A 27,303-nucleotide genomic window follows, 5' to 3' on the forward strand; every position below is an offset into this window, starting at 1 on the left:
GAGATTTATATTCCTCATTAGACTGAATTTATATAACAGTTAAGAGTTGTTTTTACGGATATTCATACATACTGTACTTACATTCACCATCCTCGCTGGTCACTTGCCCCTTATATTGCGGTACATAGGGGCGCAAGACGTCCTTCATGAGCACACGAAAGCAGTCCTCCTCCTTTGGACAGAGTTTCTTTAGGACGGTGCCCTGTTCGGGACCGGCCTTGAAATTGCCTTGATGACCGGCCAGTTGGACCCAGGGATAGCGCTGTTTCTTGTAGGTTTGAAAAAATGGCGTCCATTGCACAATGTTGCGTAGCTTGCGCCAACCAGAAGGCTGTCAATGAGAAAAAACCACAATTAAACTTAGCAAATGCTCATTAACTCTACCAAGGTGAGATGGGGAGCCGAGCGCGCTTCGTTGTGGCAAAATGTCTAACTTGCTATGCGCATACCGACGCGTGACAAACACGCCATACATCACTCAGCAGTTTAAAAGCGCTGACAAATAGGCGCAGATCGCTTATCTGCGGCAGCAACTCTCCTAATTGGGCGCACTGGACCAGCGCCCACCGTACACGTAAGCGCTTGATAATTTGGCGATAACAACTTAATGTGTAGCGCGCTTCTGCTGGGCCGTCATCTGCATGTTTGGTAATTAAGTCAGCAACGCGCACGCGACCAAATCTTAGCAGATCAACTTGTACATATCGAAACCACCATATTTCCTTACAACTCGCAACGATAAATATGTAGTGGCTATATTGCTTCTCCAAAATTTTCTGATCTCAAGTATTTTAGTATTACATTTTATCTACGCGCGTTTCTTTGCCGCTTATTTTCCAACCCGATAATTGCTTAAGTGCATATGAAGTGTGCATGTCTGCAGTGCGCGTGTGTGCGACCATGTTAATTGCCAAAACAAATGCGACGGCGCTATCAGGCCGAGGCCAGCTGCAGCTGAATGAGAGTGTGAACGAGAAGACTACGTAATCCGTCGGTAAACAAAGCGCGACGCTGCGATTTGCTCGCTACGCTCCAGCAGTCATGCAAAACACGAGCGCAAACATAATATCTACAACAGCGCACACATAGCGGCTGCGCTGATAAACGCAGTGTGGCCGCGCGTCGGGCTCTTATACTTGTACGCGCACGCTGACGTCAATAACAATTAGCGGCCGCCACAGCGTCTTTGCAAAATTCAAAATTAAAAAAAAAAAACAGCGAAAATTAAAGAAAAATCAGCAGTATAAGCGTCGGCACGTACTCCAAGCCCGTTTGCAAGCTAAAGCTTGTGCTAATTACCGCTGTAGCGCGTTGTTATCGCTCATCTACCCACATAAATGCCATCGCCACAATACGTGACCAGGCCGCCGCCACTTCATTTATTTTAATTAAGAAAAGCGCCGTCATTGCTAATAGGTCTTGTAAAGAGTGCGCGCGCATAGACACTTTCTACATTTATATGTATTAGTTTTCAATAAGTGAACCTGTGTGCCACAGGAAGGCAAACGGCATAAGCGCCCACGTCATCGAACAGCGCGCACTAAGCGAGTGCATCATATCGAATTCTCATCTACTGCGGAAACAAAACTATACTGTTACCAAGTGACGCAAGTGAGTAATGCAACGTTGAGATGTTCAATATTTGCTTGAACCCTCCACTCTTCGCAAAAACTACGAGATTCCAAGCGTCCGTTGCAAAAAGCTAAGCGCGGCCACCTGTCGCTTTATGTGTCACCTGCCACCTAATAATAGAAATAAAGAGAGCCAATAATCAATTAGCCAATTAGTTGGCATGCAACAGCAAACGCGCCAGTCAAATATGCAACCAACAACAGCAGTCCTCTCTCACAGATCATGGAGGTGAGGTGTTGCCTGCGCAAGTAGCTGTAGCCGCATGCAGATCGCGCGGCCTAGGCCGCTTACGTGCGCGACAGGCGCCTACATATATATAAATGCACTTTTGACACTTGAGCAACGGTCGGCTAGCACGCGCGCCGGTAGCTGCAAACAACTTGTCACAACAACTTTGTAAATTTATGCAAATGAAAAAGCACACTAATACAGATTAGTCTTGATTAGTTTGGGATTGGGTGCTGTAAGCATGCAGAATGTAAAGACTGCAATGATTAGGAGACGAGTTGATTAAATTGACTTGATTGCTGGCGACTTGGTCAGGTGGCGATTATATGTCTAAAGTAAAAGCTGCGGCGGGCGGCTGAAGTATTCGGGCACAATTTTGCTTTGACTTATGGCGGCCGCGAGGATTTAGCGCCGCACTAGTTGTCAACTATAAGCGCTACCTACAATAAGCTGAGGAAGTACTTTCTCTAACTGAGCATTCTAAAAGCGTATTCCGACCGCAAATCATAGCAAACAATTCTTGAGCTTGATTTCTGTCCTAATGCTGTCTAGATTAAACAAACATTGGTGAACATATTCTACAATCCGGTTGCATCAGATACTGCTAATGGACTTTTCGCAGAGGAGTTAGTTGATCAATTGACTGGGCTTTGCTCGGTTGAAGCTCTAATTTAGATGGATTAGATACTAAATATAAATTTTAATTTACTGCAACTCGAGTTGAAACTGGAATGCATCTCTGCGGGTTTTTGTTTAGGCTATGAATTTGGTTGTGTGGATGGATAAATAGCAGTCAGCTGATGAATTTTAATCATTAGAAAATATACAAAATGAAGAACACAAGCAAGTATAATATCTGATCGTTAATCGAATCTATCATTAATCGACCTGCCGGCTGTGCAAAAAAACAGGTTTCTCAATTATACTCTTAATGTACTAAATCTTTGCGAAAAGGCTATTAGCAACTACCCTAAAGCTCTCTATTTCTTTTTTCGAATATCACGACTTGAGCGCCTGATCGCAATCGGCTCACAATAGACTACTTTTCATTTTTTAACCCAATATTTCGCGTTTCTTCACTGTCCATTCAATTTATTAAATTAGTAGATATATTGTCTTTGTGCGAACACGTCGCGCCTGGGAACGCCGTGAGATGGGTTGGCAGCACCGAAACGCATGAACTGCCACACCATCAAAGCGTGCACAAATTGATAACAGTCAGGCGGCAACAACAACGCATCGTCGACATATACTTTTGCTGCTGGCGCTAATGAATTGTGCAAATTGACTTCAATTGTGGCGAGAGTTTGCAACAAAAAGGCAAAATGTTCAACGCGCCGCATCGTTAAAAATAGCAGTCAACTAAATTGCCTCTAATGTGTGCGAAATCTCGCGCGCACAGGCGCATACAGCCAATGAGGCGGTCAGTGTACTTACGCAAGTGTTGTGGCGGAATTTTAGGCAGCGCCAATTTACGCAATGAGCCGTCAAGGATTTTCATATTTACCTGAAACGAGAATGAGAAGAAATGAAACAAATTAGTGCTTGTTTATGTTATGTTGTGTTGTGCAAATAAGAGGAGTAAATAAAATATGCTGCTTAATATATATGTGCCAGTTGATTGGCATTCACATTTCAGCTGTGAAAATACCCGGTCTAAGCGCACGGCACACTTTCGTCACCACAGCTCGACAAACGCTTACGCCTATGAAAAACAGTCTACAACAACAGTCGGTGACAATTTCTGATTTCACATCATTTCAAGAAGCTTGGGAATTCCACAGCGTCTGTCTCATGCTACTGTGTTGCCGAGCACAGTCTGTGTAAACAGACTCAGGGTTCTTGCTTTGCGAAGCACATTTCCATACCGCAAACTCCGCGCATGTTTTCTAAATCAAACATCAAGAGTGACGCAAAACCACTCGGCGGTTTGTACACAACACCCATACTTAAGTACTTCGTTGCTTCAAGTACCGCGTAGACGTGTATATGGTATTAGCCGACTCGCAGCGCACCAAAATAATGCTGATAGCATAAATATTGGATGGGCTTCGATACACACAGAAACTTGCTTATTTTTATATTTTTATTGCTTAAGAATTGAAAGAAAAAAGTATGTATTTAGGAAAAAGATGAACTCACTTCTGCCCCTCAATTGCATATTGGTAAATGTTACCTACAATACAGCGCTCAACCCGTGTCAAGCCTGTTATTGGCACTCTTAGCCAAGTTGTGGCTTGTGTGCTGACTAATAGCTTCTACTGTTACTCAGCAAATTTATCTACTCATGGAGAAACCTAAGAGTCTTAAAGCCAGTTATGGAATCGGAAATTGTCCCCCAACTTTGTCTTAGCCGGGTTTAGAACCACCTGGTGTGAGTAACTGAATAAAAAGGTACCACTGATTTCGGCTACATATATTAAAGCCGCATAACAAAATGTCAGACAAATGATCACCAACCGTTTATGCCAATTTTCGATGACCGGGCGGTCATTTAACTGGGTCATTTTTCGAAACTAATGCGTCGCCAAGCTTTGCACTTCGAAAGAGAAAAATCCATTGATGCCACCATGCCACCATGCCACAATCCGCACCAAACCAATAATTGTTGTGGATGCAATTGCGTTCCTTGAACGACACGAGAATTTTACTCACCCTAATAGCGACAATTTTCTTTGTTGACTAATCATCAGAAGATGACTTTTCAATGAAGGCTTTTTCAACTTTTTTTTGGTCGAGAACATAAATTTACGTACTAGTCTTGGACAAGCGTTGTACGAAAATGAATCTAAACACGATGAAATGGCAATCCTTACTGGACGCACTGACAAAATTTTACACAAATATGAAAGTTAAATAATCATACCCTTTACATTGGTTTATAGAATGAACATGTACGGAAAGCACGCGTAGATTTTATAGACCTACCTCAAACTTCTCTGGCGTCTCGTATAGACCGCATATTATGAATTCTTTACTTAAAAGCAACTTGTTTAACACATTTTTGCCACGCCTCAAGCGACCACGCACAAATGGCAAGCAAACGAATGCACGAATTTTAGAACTGAAACCGTTACGCCGCTGCTGAAGCATGCAGATACCGAAATGACGAAACGGTAAACACAAGCGGACTTCCTATTCACTCGGAAAGCAAAAAACTACTGAAATTAAGGGCGATGATGTTTTGAACATAACAAATTTTCCGATATTATTTCGCTTTTAATTTTCGAAACCGCTGGTATCCGTTGGCCAAGTGCGCCACTAAACGCTCGAGAAAAGCTACTAACCAGCAGACACGCGGATGAAACTTTAAACAAGCAACCAAGCGAACTCTCGCCTGGCAGCTAGCCGCCCCATGCGCTGAGTTAAAAATATGTTTATTTAAAACAGTGGAAAAAATATTAAAGCGGCAAACAACAACAGCAACCAGCAGCAGAAAAAAGAAAAATAATTCATTATTATAATTATTATGAATATTACGCCAGTCATTGCTGCGCAAAGCTCGCCGACGCTTTCCTCCTGCCACCTGCGCGCTCCCTGGATCGCTGGATATCCAACTGCAGCAGCGCATTCCTACACTGATCACTGACTTATTACGTTTACTTGGCGCAGGGTTAATGAGCGACGCGCACCGCTACTATAGTACACCCAACGCCTGATGCTTGTAATGACGTCGTTGATGTTTCTAGCGGCAGAGTTAATAAGAGCGACAGAGTTTGACACAGCGCTTAAAACGCTGTTTGCTTAGATATGATAGCACCAGAAAGCTTACCGCGCAAGAGCGTAGAGTTTACAATTTGCAATAAAAAGAAAACAGACTGCAGCGCTCAAGATTAAACTCTATGCGCGTACTGCGAATGCTGCGCAGTTTCGAGATATTTTGATAATCTGGTCGCTGACCCCTTGCCAAAGTGAATCTGAAAGTGTTTTACTGTTTTTCGACATAAATATATTATATATGAATCGTCTCTGAAACCTTCGAAAACTTATGAGAGGAACTCAATACCATGTTCCTCTACTACTCTCTGTTTTGATCGTTTCGTTGAAACAACTAAACGAACGCTTAATTTAAGCGCACCATAATTTTTATTGGTGAATGTTCTATACCAGCACCCTGTTTTGTATTCGCAAACATGTTCATACACCAGCGCAACTGCCACGTGCTACACAAGCGCTCAGCATTCTACAAATGTAGGCAACTAACATGATATCAGCTTGAAGTCCGCATCCGTTCCTCATTTGTTCATGTCACAATTTCACGGGCTGAATACGAGTTTCTCAACTTTCTTGGCCAAACAATATCTAACGTACGTCATACCACGCGATTTACTGTTTTTGGTCTAATCCGCATAATAAATCATTATGCGCTTGTTTCTCAGTCTTTTAATTTGTTGTTTTTGTGCTAAACTTGGACTCATTTCACCAAGTAATTGTATACCAACAACTCAACCTACGAATGTCACAAGCGCAGTGAGCCCAGCACGTTTCGCCAGTGTGACGGAACCGACTCATTGTCTGCTGCTTTTGTTGTTGTGCGTGTTGTCAACTTTTTAGTTGAGGCGTCATAACATGGGATTGTCTTCATCACAACTGTCAACTCGAGTGAGCTGTACGCGACTGTGGACAGACATCATAATAATTACAAGATCCATCTATTGGCCATTTGGCGGAAAGAATTGGAAGGGATGCGACGCAAATTTGCATTCACAGACTTTGAAACCGCCTCTGAATTGTACGATTTCTTTGTTATAGAATACTTTCGACCCAATTTCGAACCCACGATTCAATGAAAGATTGCCAAGTACTAAATCACTCAACAGTTCATATATGACAATAAAAAATGTGGGGCAAAAGTATGTTCAAACGAATGCTGAGAGAGAGGCCTGAATGGAGTAAATGGTGGGCTTTGGCATTGAATGAGAAACGCAAATTCTTAAGAAAGAGTTCTGGAATATGCTCAGGTCCAAAAAGTATAAATTTCATGTTCTACAAAATTATTACACACAACTGTGATAACGTCATTATAAAAGCTTATAGATTTACCTCGCATATTTTACGCCTTTTCTCATGCAAACTAGCCGCTACACGCTGTGCGGCCACAGAACGCTCGTAAAATTATAAAAACAAAAACTGAATTGTATTTGAAATTCTCCACGGTATTCTACTGAGGAATTTCACACAACACGCCCACTGATCTTTAATTCATGCGCCGTCCGCAACAACCTATATAAATGAGCAGTTGGACGTAGCGAAGAGAAGACAGTAGCTCATCGCAAACAGAAGTCGGCGGGCAGTACTGGGGCAATGCCATTGAAAAATGGAATTTATGAAGGCGCGTGGCAAAATGTCGGTTAATACATATACATATGAACTCTTACATAAAGCGATTTATTTTTAGATTAATTGGAGTTTTAATGACAAATTAAGTGTACATAACTCCCTAGTCGAGACTAAGTTAACGTCAGACAAATAAAGCTATTCCACCAATATGAATTTGTATGGTAGACCAAATCACACCACATAAAGCTGATCTACATCCGCATACTGGGGCAAAGATCGTGATCACAATATAAGAGCAATTACCAGCGAAAACGTGCGAAGCGAAAAGCTTACTGAGTCATGTTGAGTCAGTTATGAAATCTTCCCTCTTAACAGTATGTCTGAAGACACTCACCTTTTTCGTTTGCGTCTGTCCGCGGCTCGCTGACATCGTTGGCACATCGGAATCCCATTCGGAGCTCAAATCGTCGCTGGACGCATAGCCATAGTCACGTGGCAGCGGCACTTCCAGGAATGACTTGGAGTATTGCATATAGCCGGGACAAAGATTTTGCTGTGGTGATGGCGAACGGCGCTGCAGTTGCAGGTGCCGGCGCAGCGCACATCCCCTGAGTTCATTTGACGCTGGAGCGCGCGGCGGCACCATAATAGTGGGCGGCACACTGACCGGCAGCCCGTGTGCCTGTGCAAAGGCGAGACTGCATTTGCGGGCATGCGTCTGATTGCCGGTGGATTTCTTGCGAAAGATTTTCTTAGTTGGCACCGAGTGACTATGCTGATGCACGGGATGTGGATGCGAATGTGTGGGCATGGGTAGTGCCGGTGAGTGAGGACGTGATAGCTCATCGGCCTCACGTTCAGCGGTCTCGTCGTATAGTCTGCCTGTCTCATCAACCTCATCCTCTTCGGGATCGTTATCTTCCTCCTCCTCAGGGTCGTCATCTTCTGCAGCAGCTTTGGAGCTTTTCACGCGTGGCATGCCATTCACCAAAGACGAGCTAACGCCAGCGACGACCTTGTGTATGCAACACTGCTTGCAATTGGTGTGTGCCATTACCTCAACTGCCTCGACGGCTTCTTCGGCGTAATCGGCGTCGTCATCGAATTTCATATTATCCACTTCCTCAGGCGGTACATCGGGGAAGTGCAGCAGCTTCACGGTGACCTTGTTGCCGGCTTCGTTGTAGTAGACCTCTTTGGCGCTCATTTTATCGAAATCTTCGTAAATGCGTACTTGCGGATAAGCGCACAAAGACATTGTCACATACACAAACACAAGCGCGGCGAAACTGTCTCGCTTTCACGCTCGCTGTTCTCACTTCACTTTTCTCTTTCACTATTAGACAAATTACTATCTCTTTGTTTTAGAAAATATGCTTCACGACGAGTTTCAAACGAGCTATGACAAGTTGTCAGTCCATCGCGTATTAATCATTTTATTACATTGTCTTATTGCATTGCTCTGGTGAAGCCTTAATGATGAATGAAGTTCTGGAATCTGAAATATTTACGGAATTCGCAGCTGTATTTTTTATTACTCAACCACGGGATTTTTATATTTTCAATGCAACTGTTTATTCAGCAAATTCTTTTGATCGGGAAAAACTCTGGCAATTCTCTCAGCCCTCCCTAAAGTAAACGTAAATAACTTTTATACCTAAATCAACTTTATATATATCCCAATGGCGCAATGAAAGCATGATAAGAAATGTTTCATTGCTGTATGAATTATAGGCCTGCAAAAATACTCCGTCCGACATGGGACAAATCGCCCTGAAGAACCACGTTAGTAGATTGCTTTTTAACGCAGACTTTAGCGCTGAAGCAACACTGGTTAGATACGCGATTCTAGTTTGGCCCTCGCCTCTTTCTGAAATGAAAAGACTATCTTCTAAGACTTCATCACTCCAAGCTCATTTTTAACATGAAATTAAAGCGGACGCAACGAAGTTCTATCTTACAATAATTAACTAAAACATTTTATGCATAATCGAGGCCTTGACAATATGCGGCGTAGACTATCAGGAAGGAACTAGACATATTTAAATAAGAGTCAACACGGTTGATGTAGCTCGACCCCAATAAAATGTGCGTTCTCCAAGTGATCTCCCATCTACCAGCTATGCCATTACGACAAAGTCTTGCGAGCTTTAGGCAAGCAAAGTCACCACATGGCAATTCACAGCACATACACAAAGTCTTTACCGTTAACAACTTCATACAAGCGCATTAGCAATTCGAATGTGCGTACGTCATGGCAAGAGCAGAAGGTGGAACGCGTGCAGCAGATTGCAACATCGTAAAAATATTAAATTATCGAATACCGAAGAATATTACACGATTTGGCATTTTTTGGCCTGCAGTGACCAAGTCATCCACATGCCAAGCGCAACACTAATATTTTATCACCCGAGGTGCGGTGACGAGGTTTGTACAACAAGCAATGCTGTAACAGCTAGCCACAACTCGTCTTGCCAAAACGCGATGCAAGCAGAAGAGGGAAAAAATAAAAATAAAAACGAAATAATGCAGAAATTTCAAAGAAACGCTTTTAACCAACGCTTTGGCTACGGTGCGCCATAAATGGTTGCGAGCTTCGACTGCCAGAATTCGTTGGCATTTCGTCAAAATCTCGGCCAAACTCACTTGGCCGAAACTCACACAGCGCTCAACCACGCATTGAGGAGCACTTTCAATTCAGCTTTGCACAAGTTGTTTTAATTCTCTCCTTTATTTTCCTTGACATACCCGTAGCCGCAGTTAAATCGCCACCCACGTGGAATCAACCGGCTGTGAATGTTGCGTTAAGACTCCATATTTGCGGCAAGCTACTTAAGACGTAATTTAGTAGTTATTTATAGATTTCGCGGAACGATATTAATTTAATGTTCTAAACACCATTACTTGCCGTATTGCCGCACGTCGCAGCAATAACAACAACATAAAAAAGTATTAGTAGGTCCGGAAATGGTAGCGTATATGTCATAACTGACAATTGGCGCCAAAAGAGGATTGAGAAAGTGATTGAGTTATTAATAACAAACGTGATGTATTCTGTTGGGAATACTTTGCTGGTCAACTCTCAATAGACCCATAAATTTGCGGTACCGCGGAGACAATAATATTAGCTGGTCGAAAAACTCTTTTCGCATTAACACCGATTAACCGAATTAACATCTGCAATTCTTTGCTGAAACGAAGAAGAAAATTAGATCAAATACGACAATAATGTGCGAAAAAAATCAAGCTCCAAGCGTGGTGAAGCTCAACAAATGGTCGCAAAGTCAGGATTGACGCCACGAAGGGTTATGCTGAGTGGGTTTGGAAAGGAATCATCCACTATGATCTGCAACGGTCGAACGATTGATTCTACATTTTACTGTCAACAACTGATGAGATTGAAGCAAGCAATCGAAAAAAACGGCCCGAACTGATCAACAGAAAGAGCTTCGTCTTCCATCAGGACAACGCTAGACCTCACACGCAAAAACTTGGAAAGCTTGTCTGGGAAGTTCTGATGCATCCACCATGTAGTGCTGACCTTGCACCATCGAACTAACATTTGTTTCGGTCAATGCTGAGTGGGTTTGGAAAGGAATCATCCACTATGATCTGCTTCGCCCTGGTCGAACGATTGATTCTACATTTTACTGTCAACAACTGATGAGATTGAAGCAAGCAATCGAAAAAAACGGCCCGAACTGATCAACAGAAAGAGCTTCGTCTTCCATCAGGACAACGCTAGACCTCACACGCAAGAACTTGGAAAGCTTGGCTGGGAAGTTCTGATGCATCCACCATGTAGTGCTGACCGTGCACCATCGAACTAACATTTGTTTCGGTCAATGCAAAACTCCCTTAATGGCGTAAAGTTGGCTTCAAGAGAAGCATATGAAAATTACTTGTCGCAGTTTTTCGCCGAGAAACCAGAAAAGTATTACACTGATGGAATAATGTCTCTAGTGGGAAAATGGCTAAAAGTGGTCGACCAAAATGGTGCATCAGTCCGCTTTTAATTCAGCCAATTAAAAGCTCAAAAGCTCGCAATTCATTCAGTCAATGCCATAAATGCATTCGTTTTCGCTAATTAGTTCCGCGGAAAGCAGAATCGGTAAATTTCCCTAGTTGACCGCGCCTATAAATGACGATTGCTAATTGCTTGGTCATCACATTAAATTATTTTTCGATTAGAAAAAGCTTTCATCAATTATACGCTTATATTATACAGCAAATAAAGTGCTAACTAATAGCAATGAAACAATACTAATAAAGTGAGAAAGAAGAAGACACATATAGAAATTGCGCATTTTGCGTCATTTACGACGCACGCAGTACCAGTTGCCGACATTGAGCTTCTGATGTGTGAAAAAAAGAAACGAAGAAGAAGCATTCTTAACAAATTTTGAACAAAAGCGGCGAGATGCGCAGAAAAGAAAGAAGCGCTTAGCGTACAGACGTAATAACAGCAACAATTCGGTTGTGTCATTTAATTTGCAATGGAAATTTAACGGTTTTCGAATGACACAAGCCAATGAGCGAATTCGTAAACATACAAAAACAAATACAGTGAAGGAAAGTGGGAGGGTAGACGTAGTGGTAGTATTTCGAAGCTTCTTAGCGCGAAAAGCTCGCAAGAGTTGCAATGCAGATGTGCCGCAGCAAATATTATGATACAATAAACCCCAGTTAAAAACAACAACAAAGAAGCTGAGTGTTGCTGCAACTGTAATTTCACCTGATTTTATACGCTGCTTGACGTGAGGGTAGCTCATAAGTCATGGCGCACACTGTTGGGTATAAAAATGCTGGAAATTTGGTTACGCATGTGTGAGAGTATACATATGTATGTATATTTTGAATTATGTCTAAACCCGCGCCTTCGCTCGTTTCTTTAGATTTACCCTGCCTTTCATCAAAAAAAAAAAAAGGTTACGCAGATTCCTTGGTCGCATCTGAACTAAATTGATTGATTGGTTGAGAAGGAAAACGTATGAGTGCCGAATCGCAGCCGGCCGCACTTAGCCATCTACACTCCCATTGCGATCCCGGGTGGTAACCAATTTAAGCGTTATCCAGCAACTTAGTGTATTTGGTAAATAAGTTGATTCTTTTCCTCCCCATCTGACCAATATCTCTTAAGTTGGAGTAATGAGAGCTGTGGAAATTGTCCCTACTCATCTAGCTGAAGGGCTGGGAATAGCATAGCTAATGTTCCAGCATCTCATCATCCGAATCCACTCTTCCTATATTTTGAAGGCGGAATCTTTAATGACCCCTTTTGCCTAGATGTAGAATCCTTTTTGTCTGTCCATCATTACCACTGCTCCAAAGTAGCTTTGTGGTAAATCCTGTTTTGTGTGTGATCCAAGACCTGAGGTGTTCCTCTTAGGTCCATTGCCTCAAACAAGCCTTGAAAGAACTAATGGCCTGGGACAGCTTAGGTGAATTGTGTCTCTAGCTGCCCCCGAGCGTGCCAGCTCGTCTGCCTTATTATTTTCTTCTATTCCTATATGACCGGGTACACAGATTATAATAACCGAGCCACCTATTAAATGTCTATTGTCTGATTTCATAACCTTACGTATCAGCTATAGTTACAACTGAAACCCACCCAATTTTCGCCTGAAATACTGACTTGTAGGTATTTAGTTTGAAGCTGCCTTCTGTGTTCACATTACAGTACAGAACATAAAAAGCCCGCTACTGTTCCTGTTTCACCCTTCGATCAGTAAGTGAATATGTAGATTTCGCCGTTGGAACTGTCGGTGACATAACTATTGGTCCACTCTTCTCTACAGGGGAATGAAAACGAAAGGTTTAATTCCTCGTAGATCTCCTTTTCACGGTCGCTTTGTCAGCTTAACTAGAGTACATTAACAAGATCGAGTATAATGCCATGTTCGTAATGACGACTAGCCTGGCTTCATTGGCCTAAAATCATAAGCACTGCCTCATACCTCACTCTATTGGTCGGATGTCGAGCATTAACCTCCAGAGTCTCCTCTAAATTAAGCTTAAGAAATATTTTGCTGGATTTTGTTGGCATTGAAAAAATTAACTATTTTGAAGGCGTCCCATCAATTTTATAAGAACTACCAAAACAAAATTATTTATGTATGGATCCATTAGCTTTGGGCAACTATCCCAAAGTGCCAAGGTGTTAAGCCTAACGTCTAACAGTAGGAAGCAATAGATGAGACTCGCGATTTCATTAAGTGAAGTCTAAGCCAGCTTATAAATAATAAAATTATTTACGCTTCGACTGCTGTCTTGACATATTATGTCACCCATTTATTATTCAATTAATCAAGACTTCTACGTCAGCAAGTACATGCCTGCTTAATCTCATAAATATCTAAGTATAAGGAATCAGTAATTGTTTTTTCATTATAAAGCTTGAACGCATTGCGACGCTTGAATGCCGCAGTTAATTGCAATAGCAACAACTACAAAGCATTAGAATGAATTTCAATTCTAAATCTCCTTGTATTGGTCTGCACATTTTTGAATACGACTGTGGTCATGTGTAACCAGCACATGTTGCCGCCAATGGTCTGTGGTGTTTTTGTGATTGTCACGCCTAGTTCCCTTGCCGCAATTTAATAGAAATGTATACACTATCTCTTGATAAGTCCACACACACATACGAGCATACATATATATGTATGTGTGTAAGTGTAAACGAGTAGTTTTAATTACAGCTGACTTTTTTTATACATTTTTGCTGTGAGAACGCTTGCATCTGACGTAAATAAACACTTTGACACAACAACAACCACAACAAAGCAGCTGTAATTGTTGTAGATGCATATGTAGATAGCGCTCCTCGGATCAACAAGCCAGCGATCGGATCACTTTAATTGAACTCATCCGGGGAGGTCGCTTCGCCGAGTTCGAGTATTTATTTTGCATTTAAAATTTCATAGGCACTCATGCGCACACTCACATACATACATGTGTTCATGTATTGTGCTTACCTAGAAATGTTTATTCCAGTTATCAGCGATTTCGCAAATCAGTATTCAAAGTGCATAGAATAGAGGGACTACACACCCGAAGTTAGCACGTCATTTCACACTTGAATGAGCTTACAGCGAAGCGCAATCTACAATGTATGTACGTTCGGACCGCATCGTATTGATTTTTTATTGCGCTGGAATGCTAACTTGAAAGGCATTCTTGTTAGAAATGACTTATCGTCATGTCAGTGACTGAGTAAAATCTCTCCCAATGACAGCGCGCTCATTAAAAGTGAAGGTAAGGGAGCACTAACAGCATCTTTAGGAAGTGTAACGGTCCAAGAGTGCATAAAAAGCGTTAGGATGGTTTAGATATTGAAAAAACTCTTGTTAGAAAAGTGCACTTTAATATAAGAGATGATCGAAAATGTGACTTTAGTCTGCCCCATTGTTATGAAGGTAACCTCGGTTGTCTCGTAACCACATGTGGGCATAATATTGGGTAGTCGAAAATATACGACTGCAACGACATCTATTGACAAAATATGAAAAGACTTTTTCGACTGCCCAATATTTTCATGACGTTCATAAATGAGAATTTCGTCTAACTACGAGTATACGTCCGTATACTATTGAGGCTTCATAGATTTTATACGAAATAGACATGAACTCTGCAAAAATCAACAATTCTGTCAGCGAATTTCAATAAAAATATATGATTCCAAAATTATCATAATTTTTCTTTATCGTAAATAAAAAGGCGTGTTCATTTTGCTCCGCCAGACAAAATATTTCCACTATTACCTCATTATTTATAGAACATAACACGCTTAAATATTTACATATATTTTACTGCTCAAATTTATAATATCTACATATATATTTCAATAAAAGTAAATTTAGATTTTAGAAGTGAATTTCCATGCTCGCTGGCACATTCCAACGGCAAATCAATTGCGCCAAGCCAATGGGCGTGGATAGATAAAACCAAAACCAAAAGCATTGAAGGCAATAGAAAACTACATAATTTCGAAATCGAAACGGGAATTGGGTGTATATATGTACATACATATTTATGTATCGAGCTGTCAGTATCTACTACGTGTTCTCTTTTGTTGGCACAACAAGGTAGGGGCATATAATTACAACAATTCATTTGCCAAAATGTGTAGAGAATAAGTAGAAGTGGATACATCAAAGCGATAAAACGAAACAAACAAATGGCAGCAGATTTCAACAAAATGCTTATTGATATAAGAATAACCGTCCATCTCTGTTGCACCGAAGCTACAATACCATTCACAAATAGAAAAGTTTTTCATCCAAGCACTTGATTCTGATCGTTTATTTTGTATGGCATCTGTATGCCGGTCCGAACAGTTTATTCGAATATTGCGCCAATGCGTGATTTAAAATACACTTTTTTATTTCAGTATAATAACGATCCTCCAATCTGTGGATCCCATCGCTGAAGTAAGAATCCGAAAGGTCTGCAAAATACGCTTAGACAGCCGTTATGAGCTCTTCATTTGATGAAAAACGCTTGCCACGTATACTTTTATGAGTTCTGGAAACTAATGAAAGTCGCAAGAGGCCAAATCTGGTGAATGCGATGCGTGCTCCAATGATTCGAACTTTACTTCATGAATTTTAGCAATTGTCAAAATACCCTTGTGACACAGTGCATTGTACTGATGGAAAAGGATTTTTTCTTCTGCAAACCGGATCTTTTTCATGAATTTTTTCCTTCAGCTGGTCCAAAAGATTGCATTATGATTTAGAATTTATTATTTGGAAGTAATCCACAAACAAAATCTCTCTCGCATCCCAAAAAACTGATGTCATAACCTTATTGGCCGATTTTCGGACACGAGGTCGTTTCGAAGCCGAACAACCAGGTTCACACTACTCTTTAGCCTCTTGCTTTGATTCAGAATCATGGTGATAGACCCACGTCTCATCCATAGTGATGAATCGGAGCACAAAACCCACTTTATCCTTTTTAAAACGCTCCAAATGTTGCTGAGAAAGTCGCATTCGAATGTGTTTTTGTTCCATTGTCAGCGAATGCGGCAGGAAGCAGAGTTGCATTTCCAAAAATTGTTTTATTTCAGAAGCCACCCCTTTAAGCTCATCAATTAGCACATACTGTTATACATATGTGGCCATAACTGTTTGCATGTAATCTCCAAAATTTTCAAAACATATATTTTCCTCCCACAGACAACCCTACCACAAAACAGTCTGGTACAAGAGCGAAAGCATAGATCGGCCGTCGATCGGCAAAATTATGGAATTTGTATTGTTTTTGTTTTTGTTTTTATTGTTGCAATATATTGACTAAATACAGCTTTTTAGAGCGGCTATGCTATAGCTAGTATATTGTGAACACCCACTGTGCTTGATGAGCAAGCGTAGAAGTATCACAAAGACGGTAAAGTGTGCGCGACGCAGTACAGGTGCAACTGAGAGACGATACGAAACAGATGCGTGTGTTATTACGCAGTAAAATATACAGCAAAGTTGGCAACATAAATGGGCAGCATATGTACGATTGATGCGCACTTGATCTCTTCAACAACAAAAATGTGGCAAAGGCGTACCGTGCCCTGTAAGAAAGCTGACTTTGAACATATGACACATTTTATTCGCACATTAATCGGGTCGCGTTGAGCACACCCTTAATAGGTATGTTTCCCATGTCGCTGAAACGTTGTCGCTAAACTTTGCACGCAAACCTTCAATTTCCTATAGGGTTTGCTTATTTTGTTTTCTAATTACAGCAATGTTTGTAAAGTATTTAAAATCGACTGTGTTGTGTTCTTTTGTCTCTACACTTTTCAAATTTCCTCTTTGTTTTGTGCGAACAATTTCCGTTTTAATTGACACTCATTAAGGCGAGCGGTCAACTATAGCTGTTGTTGTATTGTACATTAATTGATTAACACACTTGTTGCAGTGACTGTTCGCAGCCTTTCTCGATCTGAGTGAGATGTAAATTGCATTTTTTTCATTTTTTCATTTTTTCACTGAAAACTGTCACTTACAAGTGCCGGCTGCAAGCAATTAAACACACGCACAGCGTACAAATGCGCACAAGCGCGTAACACTACCGTGTGGGCTTTTAATTACACACGCGGCCATGTGTTCGTGTAGGTGTTGCTGAAGTAATCAGCTCCAAACCAAAATCATGTAAAACAACATTTGAAAGCTGTCACTTTTCATATTTGGCGCTGATCGCAGTGACCGGCCGTGCCGCTTAGCGTTCGAGGCTCTGACTCGGCGGCTGGTGGAGAGAGCGCGCTTTGTGAGTGCAGTGGAGACTAAGGCGTAATTGTGTTGAATAACGGTAATTTATAGAAAAAACTTAATTTAAAAAATGTCAAATTTTCACTTTACGCAGACTCAGGCGGTATTCGCCATAATAATTTTCGAAAATAGAAACTTTCAAATTAATGATTTACATTTTTTTCATTGACAAAAGCCACGCTTAACGCTTGAAAGGCGCCAAAGTGCACTTTGACAGCGTGAATAGAGTATACACTAGGCGTCAAATGAAAGTATAAATGTAGTATATACTGGCAACCTCAGATCATTAATTTACTTCCTAGATTTTTGCTTAAGAATAAATTCATAAAGCATTTTATGTAGAAGCACCGTTATGTAAATAAACAGTTGGAGTAATATTTACACTTATTATTTAGACGAAAAAAATGTTTACTGCATCGGGAGTGATTAGTCTTCGCTGGTGAGCCTATGAGTGCGCGTCAAATGAAAGTATAATTTTAGTTTTGGTTAATTTTTTTCAAGGTAAAACTGAATTATACCATATATTTAATACATTTGTATTTATTAAGGGAATTTATGTTATGGCGAAAAATTTTTTTTTCTGTTCTTAGTAAAAAATATAAAAAAATTGAAGAGAATCGGATCTTAATTGTAGAAGATGGGAAGAGGGGTGAAACGTATCAAAAAAATGTATGAAAAATATTCCATTTCGATCAGAGAGGGGAGAAAAAAGATTTTTGAATAATCCAAGAGAAGAAAGAAGAAGCAAGACTCAATACGGTGGAGGTCCAAAGTCCAAAATTTCTATACACGCTGAGCGACTTGTACGAGAAAAGCTCCTGAAAACCCTGAAATTTTATCACGGGAGTTGATTAAAAGTTTTGGTTTGGATGTTTCCATTAGTACAATGAAAGGAAAATTACAAACATCTGGTTTTAAAAACTATGTCGCAAATAAACGAGCTATGTTTTCTATTTCGAGTAGGAAAAAAGGACTAGAGTTTGCAAAACAATATCCAAATATGCCAACCACATTTTGAGATAAAGTAATTTGGTCCGCTTAATTCAAATTCGAGCTAAGGAGTTAAAAAACACGTAAGGGAGTGTGGTGTAAACCTTCAGATCGCTTAAAACCACAGTGCATACAATCATCAGTGAAGCATGGAGGTTGTTATCTCATGGTTTGGCGCTGTTTCTCAAAATTTGGTGTAGGTAGTGTACTTAAATTCGATGGACGAATGATGGTTGCTTCATATGTCGACATTCTTAGCGAAAATTTTAAAATAAATGCGAAAAAAGTTAACTTGGGGTCGTTTATCTTCCAATAAGATAAACGCACATCTCGCCTGACTACTCGCTTTTTTGAAGAAGGCTTAAAGAAAAACTGTCCTGGCCAACTCAGTCACCGGATTTAAATCCAATGAAGCATTGTGGTTAATTTTTGATTCAAAAATACCAAAAAGCAGCCGTACAAACTTGGAATAATTTTTCTTAGAGACGAAGTGTCAACTTGGCGTTATTCCAATGAAAATATAAGAAAATTTGGTTCGAGGCATGCCAAAACGTCTTCCTGCAGTAACTCAGAATAAAAAAGGCAATATTAATTACTAAATTTACTTTTAAACCAAACGTTTCGTATTTTTTTCAAAATTTATACTTTCATTTGACCACTTTTATTTAAGAGTCCCTTTTTTAAAGTGGAACAAAATTTTTTCCTTTCTATTCCGGAAATTTTTTTTAATATATAATTTGTTACTTAAATACTTATGTACATAAATGTAATAACTAATGTATGAATTATTAGTTTTTTTATTTTAATAAAACTGCACTGAAATAACGTCTGTGAAATTTATACTTTCATTTGATGCCTAGTGTATATATGTATGTATGTATGTATGTATATACTACTTGTATGTAACTATAAACAAGTGTTGTATAATCAATTATTGATAAAAATAATACTGAGCGTTTTTATGAACAATTTAAAAATAAACTTCATAAAAAATTTCTACAAGCTCAAACGCAAATTATTTCCTGAGAGCCAAAGGCCAAAGAAATATTGAAAAACAATACAGTTGAAGGAGAAAACAAACACTAGCCTTTTTTTACACTTAACTTCAGAGTAAAAATTTGTATGATAAGCCGCGCGTGTCTGTCATACGTCATTCAGTGACTAACGAAACATATTTAATACAAAAAAGGGGATTTTTTCTAAATATAGATGGTAGTTAGACTTGGCTCTCACGTCACTGTGGACAGTCATAACTTTGAAGTCGTAGATAATTTCATTTATCTTGGAACCAGCATCAATACCACCAACAATGTCAGCCTCGAAATCCTACGCAGAATAACTCGTACCAACAGGTGTTACTTCGGACTGAATAGGCAATTGAGAAGTAAGGAAGAGGAAAACCTCCGCTCCGTTGGAAAGACCAGGTGGAAAAGGACCACCTCCAATTGCGCCACCTTGCGAAAAGAAGAAACGACTAGCGCGCTGTTTTTAACTCGGCTATAACGGTGTAACCGGTGTCTACGCCAGTAAAGAAGAAGAAGTTAGTTTTGATCAAAAAATCGAGGCCCAGTTTAATCCAGTTCATTCTAAATGGGACGAATAATAAACAAAGTAAAATGGGGGAGAAGATATCCCTTCAAACGAGCAGTTAGCAACATTAAAAAGACCACGTCCTGCTCAGCCAATACTACCTCATATTGGGTACGCAATCGAACATAAAAGACCCCTTGTAGATCGTTTGTTTAATAACATGTAATATAAAACTGCTCTCAAAATACTATAAGGAACCTTTCTGTGAACTAATTCTAAAACTTTGATTGCAAGCGCTCCTGTATTTCCTGCCATTGCAATTTGGAAGGAACAAACAGAACTCCTCTCATGTTTTTCTCTCTCCTTTCTTTGAACTGAAAATTTGTGACAGAAAGGGGAAAGAGGAACTCTAGAGACGTCCGTAGCAGTGCATACTTTTGTATATTTTTTTTTATCCAGTTTTCTAACTGCTAAGCTATAATTAACAGCGAACGAATATGATAAGAATTTGAGAACAAAACTGTTGATTTAAATATTGGAAACTTCCAAGCGTATTTCAAACACAAAACAATTTGCTCTTATCAAGTAAATGATGGCATTGTAACGATTTTTAATCAAAACACAAATACATCGGCAAAATTGTAATGCAAATTTCACCTTGTTTTCACTTTTTCTGACGCGTTCTCTTTGCTTCACACGAATTTCAGATTTGTTTTTCAACAGTATTTTTACTTGTTTCAACTTTGCTCTTACACCTTCGCATTCCACTTCGCGTTTATTCGAAATATTATGTAGTTGACTGCGCTTCTCTCCGCAGTTCCTTTTTGGAATTCTGATCACTTTAGCAAGTTTCACCGACGCGCCAGCGACAATGCCACAACAGGGTCACGTTGGGCTTTCATAAAACAACAGAGAAAACAATAACACAGAATAAAACAGAAAAGCGAAATTAAATCAAAACTGTGCGGAAACGTAAGCGAAATTCGGTCAACTCTTCGACGTCCGCCTTGGCATTGACGGACGGACAATTGCCGAAATGTCAAAAATGCGTTATGCGCGATTTCGTGTCTGCCAATGCCTGCTCGCAACCAGACGCCAGACGAAAGTAACGTTAGTGTGATAACTGTCTAAACGCTCATGAACCACCGAACCGTCGACGCTATGCACCACTTTAACCACGCGAACGCTTTGCGAGTAGAAATTCAACTGACAGTAGCGCAAACGTATGGCTACGACATAACTGAACTGAATTAAGCCGAACGGCGCGTTTCTGGGCGGCGGCAGCGCCCAAGTGTAGCGCGGCATGTGTTGGCGCTGAGCGCAGCGGAGTTTAGTTGAGACGTATTTAGCTGACAGTGCTAGCGGTGAAGAAGTTATGAGCGGGCCACATCCCATGAAGCAAAAACACTAGACGTAAAATAAAACCGCTGTGTTTATTGGTAGGAGTGCTAAGGCCGGTGGCAAAATTGACAAGATCGCTTTTTGTAGAAGTTACGAGCACAGCGCAGCGTGAGCTAAAGACGCTCTTATTACTCAGCCAGTGCAGAGAGGCATGCTTACAAGTGCGCGCGTACTCCGGCAGCTGATGGAGTGATAATAATGTACCTATATGTACAACATATTGCATTGCGATAATGTGTAACCGAAATGGAGCAAGAAAAAGTGGCGCCCGCATTGCGAGCGAAATGAGGGCGCGCATTAACGCGAAGCTGCAATTGATGGGCGCCCTTTGAACTGCGCTTTTGTAACAGCAAACGCAAGCGATGTGTTGTTCAATTCTTTAGTTATTATTGTATTGAGCGCCAGATGAGTGTGATCCAGACACCCAATGTGGCATTATGTTTGGATTTGCGTGCATTACCGATTTTAATTAATTTCGTTTGTTGAGTGATTTTCTGTTGCGCTACATTAAACTTTCAGTTGTACGCCGCTCTAAATGTTTATTTCGCTTTGTCTGTTTGTTTATTTCCTTTGCGCTACTGTGCGATTTTTTGAGGAAATTAAATTTAACAGTTGACTGATAAATTTGAAAATTTATTTTTAGTTATGAGAAGAATATATCTGCCATAATTCTAGGTCTGTTCATTAGCAAGGCAATAATTGCTTAGAAAAATAACGGGCGGAATAAAAATAAAGAATTTTAACACCTAAGCTGATTGACGCTAATGCGTAGCTGGGACGTAAGCTGCTACGCAATCATTTAACTTGAAAAATAACGCAAGAAATGCGCCTCGAGTATGGGAGTAAAAGTAAAAAAAAGCTTTTGATGGTGAAACCAACCAATTCGCTTTAGAATGCCTCTTTTGAAAGTGAGGAAAACTGAGCTCACTTAAAAACTCTTTAAGCCACACTTCCTTATAACAATCACTCGGCTTTTAAAGCTCCTAACGAAAAAAATGCGCCTCGAAAATGGGAGTAAAAGTAAAAAAAAGCTTTTGAAAGCTGTTTTGAATTGAAAGAACACTGAGCTTACTTAAAAACTCTTTAAGCCACACTTTTTTATAACAATCACTCAACTTTTAAAACTTCTGAGCGCAAAACTCCAATGTATGTAAATAAATATTTTTAGGCGCAGATGAACTGTTTTAAAACCAGTGAAATTTGTCATCAAACATAAAAGCTTGCGCTTGAAAGCGCTCTAGCGATAAGCTCCATAGCAATGATGATAATTTTCCAGGACAAGTTAAGTTAGGTGATAACCAAATTGCGAAATCAGTGTCTAAACAAAAATAATTGATAAAAACGCTAGGCTGGTCAGAAAAGAAAAACCGTTACTTAGAACATTGAGGAAACTTCCTGTTTAAAAAAACAGAAAATAATTTTACAACCAGTCGTCGACTGTCTTATCAAACTGTTCGCATCATTCGATACAGAAATCTTAGTTCCACTGTGTTTATCGAGTATTTTTCAGTATTGGCGGCACAAGTCTCTATTGCAAAAGCAATAAAACCGCAGCGCACCACAGCGTGCTTCAAACGGCTCATGTACGTTGTTTTACGGTTTTCTTGTTTTTTAGCTTTCATTACGGCAATTGTTTATCTTATGAGCATCCATAAAATATCAAATTAATTATTATTTACACAAATAGAACAATGAAAAGTGCTGTCGGTTATATAAGTGTTATTTTACAACAATAGTGCACACCACAAAATCACCACACAAAAACAGAAAACCAAAAGATATAGTTATTTAGAGAGAAGCCAAAGAAAAGCAGCAACGGGTTGAGAAAAATAATTAATTTTGAATATGTTCATACAAATAAATTTTATTGGAAAAAATAAGGAATTTAAGGCTGCTTTCTCAATGTCTGGTTACCAGCCTTTCTGTCCAGCTAACAGAGATGTCCGTTTAATAGAGCATTCATTTAATAGGGATTTCACTGTCTTTTTTATTTATGAATGGTTTTTACAATCCTATCTTCTAAGTTGGTTCGAACTGGACACAGTGTGCTAAATTTTACTAAAATCGGTTCAATAGTTTAGGAGTCCATTGCGGACAAACAACATGGCACCTAATTTTTATATATAAATATATGATATCGCATTGAATACGTTCATATATAGGGTGTCTGCCACCTTTCGGTAGATATGTCTTAGACAGATTAGCAGAATATATTTAATTTACTGAGCCATGTATGTACGTGTCATCCTAACATTCAGAGAGCATATCACCAAAGGCCAACTCAATGACTGCTGTCAGCGCTCAATAATTCCCTGCATATACAGTGCAAAAAGTGTGGCTATCATTTAAGAATCCCCTGTTTTTCATGCAGCACACATTAATAGCTTTCCCAGCCAGCTAAAAGCTGCCAAAATCCTTATAGATTACAATTTAGCGATTTAATTCCAAATTATTCAATTCAAAACAATTGGCAATTCGTTTCCATATGTGTGGGTATACAAGCTGATAATGGCATGAAATGAAACAACAAACATCAATACAACAACAGCAGCAAAAACAGCAACAGACACAGCATGCTAACCAGCGAGCAAATAGAAACGCTCGTTTAGCAAAGCCGCTAATCTACAATACTCATCGGCTAATGGGCGCATGGACAGGGGCGACAGTGGGGTTCACACGACTGATGTGCAGTGACGTCAAACGATAGCTGGAGCTGAGACTGAAGCTACATGTTACCTAGCGGCATTTACCGCTAACACCGCGAGCCGACTAATTCGGCGACTTCAAATTAAGCTTTTCGCATTTTTTTGTTGTGTACGCGCGCGTGTGTGTTGTATATTTGATATTTACTTTTATTTTTCCATAGTATATATTTCTATGTGGTATTGGCTGGTAAAAATTTCACTATTTGCAAAGTATTAGTTTCAGCCGCGTCGAGCGGCAGAGGAAGCTGACTTTGCTCCGTGCTTCGAAATCCGATTTAGTTTAATTTTATTATTGATTTTTATACTTGTATGTGCTGGCAGTCAGCGTGACTGTTATATTTTTAATATTCTAATAAATCTTTATAGACTAGATTAGACTAGAGCAGAAAGAAGCCTTTGAAAAAGGTAAAAAAGAAAGAAATTCATAGTAGTCTGAAACCCAGCGGAAACGAAAGATAAAATGACAAATATGAAAAGAAAAATAATTTACAGGCGCACTGCGTTCGAGAAAAGGAAGGGAAGCGTGGTTGTTGGCGGTAACTTACTTTCTTTTGCCCAAAAATTATCTGCGGTTTTTTCCTTTTTTTTTTGCGAGAAAAAAGTTTAATTTTAGAATTACATCAAAAGTCTTTGGCCTTTGGCCGTCGAGACACAAAAGAAGCAAAAACAATTAACGATTTGATTATAATTATGAAATTACAGTTAGTTGACAGCCAACAATAACAAAGTCAGCACAAATAGCCGCGTCAAGCCGCCAAAGCAGCCACGGAAGGCGGTCTACGTGCTGAACAGTATGCTCGCACACACGCGCGCATAAATATATGTCTATATATGTGTATCAATAAGTAATACATATATATGTTAGTTATGTGTATATGTTTGCTTTTTAAATTTTGTGGGCCATTGACGTATCTGTGACGTCACGCTATGCCCACATGAAGCTTGAACTGGTTTGACGAACTCAACTAAGTAAACTGCGCTCGCAGCTTTAGATAAATTCATCGTTTGCTGATTAATCCAAGTGAAAATGCGCAAAACATATTTGCCTTATATGCGATTAACGCGTCGTACAGATGATGATGCGGAAGAAGATTTATCCAGTGATAGGAGTGGTTTGAGAATATTTTCAATGGCGTGGGTATCAAGTCATTGCTTTTAAATACAAAACAAGAAAAGAAATCTTAACTCCGGTTGCACCGAAGCTTTCTTACCCCCTTCCCAAATGAAAAAGTTTTCCATACAAGCACTTGATTCTGATCAATCAGTTTGCATGGTGGCTATAGGCTATAGTAATCCGAATTCGGACGTTCCGAAAAATGAGCAGCTTCTTGGTAATCCGTAATACCGTATCTGCTTTATCTTCATCGAATTTTAGTAGCAATAAAGACCTTAATATATATTCTAAGAGAGTTCTCTATCTATTCACCTAAAGCCTCGAGCGCCCATGATATCCCAGTTGAAAACCACCTTCTTGGTGAGAAAAAAACGGATGCAAAATGTCAGAACGATATCTCAAAAACTTGAGATTAGTTCGCATATACACAGACAAATGGACGGAGAGTACGACTCAGCTCGTCAGGCTGATCATTTATGTGGGATCTCCGACGGAAACATTGTGGCAAACTGTTTAGTGTATAAAAATATACCAATGACGCTTCTGATCTTATCAAACTCTCAAGTACAAAGCAAAAGTCCATTTGTATATAAAAATATAAAAAAACGCGTCAATCTAATTACGAAGAAAATATGCTAAGCGACAGATAGTCATACGTGAATATACTTGTATAGTATTAGGTTAGGTTAGCTTAAGAGCCGATCCTAAAAAGTATCTCACTGGGACAGCTTACAACGCCGGTCCATTGTGTGACATAAGACTTTTGCAAACCGACAAAGCGCTTTGAGCCTTTACAAATTTGTGGGGACGGCTAATGTCAGTTTCTGCTGCATCTCCTGGTTCGCCGAACCTCAGTCTTGCGAAACCCTCGTAGTCCTGGTATTAAGCACACTTTGCTGCCTAATTTAATAACCGCTCAGTACTCCAATTAAAAAAAAAAAACTAAGGTGATCCTTATTAACACTGAGCGTCAGTTGGGTTCTATATCTATAATTTTTTTAAGACGGCTCCTCTTCATGCAGTTTGCTGCTATACTTCTACTAGCGCGCCACGTCCACGCGACATCTGCAGGGAAAACACGATACGATCAGAAAGTCGCCGACCAGCGACTAGCAATAGATAAGCGCTTGATGTGTCAAGCCAAAGCACACACCAATACGCGCGGCAAAGCTTCAGCACTCGCTGTCGAAAGCACACGAAACGGAAAAGTGAAAAGCTCTGCTGTTGATTTCATATAGAGTAACATTTGCGTTGGGATTAGGAATTTTGCGATAAACTTCATACTAATTACTATTTGATAACACTTCGGACCAGTTTTGTCTGCTATTTGCTAGCGCTTATATTCTGCAAGTCGTTTTTTACCGATGATAACACGATTTTTTGCATTCCCCACATGCCATTGCCGACTTATTAAGCGATGATGCATGCGCGGCAACAGTGCACAGAGACACTTGTGGTTTCATTACGAACGCGATTATCCATAGAGCTATGATTTATCTACAAATAAGACACAACACTTCCTGCCACAGCCGGAGGAAAACGCAACGAAGCGACAGGCCCACTGACTGGTCGCCGCCAGGTGACCGCGCTGATAACGCATCGCAGAAAATTGCATGTGTGATGGCGAGTGACGGTGGTATGAATTTATTTAATTGGTGCTGTGGACAGTGGCGAGCGCGCTGGTAGAAAAAGCGGCATGATGTTTTGCGCCGGTAAATGTTCTGCTGCCTTGTAATAACACGATAAATTATGCTAAGCAAATTATTTACGGCTGCCAATAAAATCACGATACGCACGAAGGACGCGACGCCATGGCCACACAGTCGCCAACATGTAAATAATGATAAGCGTTAAATGTGCAACATGATGTGGAACTTCAGGCGTTAGCAGAACAGCGCATAACAATAATTAGAGTAAAAACGAGCGCGTTTTTGGGGCGAGTGGGGCGGCAAATTACGTGGCTGAGAGGCGCTTTCCTTCACCACTGGATAAGAGGCAAATATTTTGAAACTGTGATGGCATGCCACGGAGTAGTATGATTTGCAAACGCTATTGGTAATAACAGCTAGGGCTTATGTCAGCGGAAGTCATTCTTTTTGACAGCTTAAACACGTAACTTCATGTCAGTTATCATAAATGTCATAATAAAGAAGCT

The 27,303-nt window shown here is 40.1% G+C and overlaps 2 protein-coding genes across 6 annotated transcripts in view; both read right to left on the reverse strand.

The window, feature by feature from the left end:
• The window catches only part of LOC126760306 (inositol-trisphosphate 3-kinase A-like), a 30,055-nt gene that overhangs the window by 1,975 nt on the left and 777 nt on the right, over positions 1 to 27,303 (reverse strand). The window contains exons 1-2 of one of the 5 annotated variants that reach the window (XM_050475850.1): positions 7,535 to 8,410; positions 82 to 331 (exon numbers count right to left, since the gene is read on the reverse strand). In XM_050475850.1, the coding sequence (XP_050331807.1) occupies positions 82 to 331; positions 7,535 to 8,398 (1,114 nt within the window). In that variant the 5' untranslated portion in view covers positions 8,399 to 8,410. Of the gene's footprint in view, positions 1 to 72; positions 332 to 4,788; positions 5,142 to 7,534; positions 8,411 to 27,303 lie in introns of those variants that run through there. The other 4 variants (XM_050475849.1, XM_050475853.1, XM_050475852.1 and 1 more) reach the window with 4 other exon arrangements.
• The window catches only part of LOC126760305 (uncharacterized), a 57,964-nt gene continuing 39,200 nt past the window's right edge, over positions 8,540 to 27,303 (reverse strand). Inside the window, exon 3 of the mRNA XM_050475846.1 lies at positions 8,540 to 8,638. Coding sequence (XP_050331803.1) covers positions 8,540 to 8,638 — 99 coding nt within the window. The remainder of the gene's footprint in view (positions 8,639 to 27,303) is intronic.

Source organism: Bactrocera neohumeralis, chromosome 5 (genome assembly GCF_024586455.1).
Source record: "Bactrocera neohumeralis isolate Rockhampton chromosome 5, APGP_CSIRO_Bneo_wtdbg2-racon-allhic-juicebox.fasta_v2, whole genome shotgun sequence".
Taxonomy (NCBI): domain Eukaryota; kingdom Metazoa; phylum Arthropoda; class Insecta; order Diptera; family Tephritidae; genus Bactrocera; species Bactrocera neohumeralis.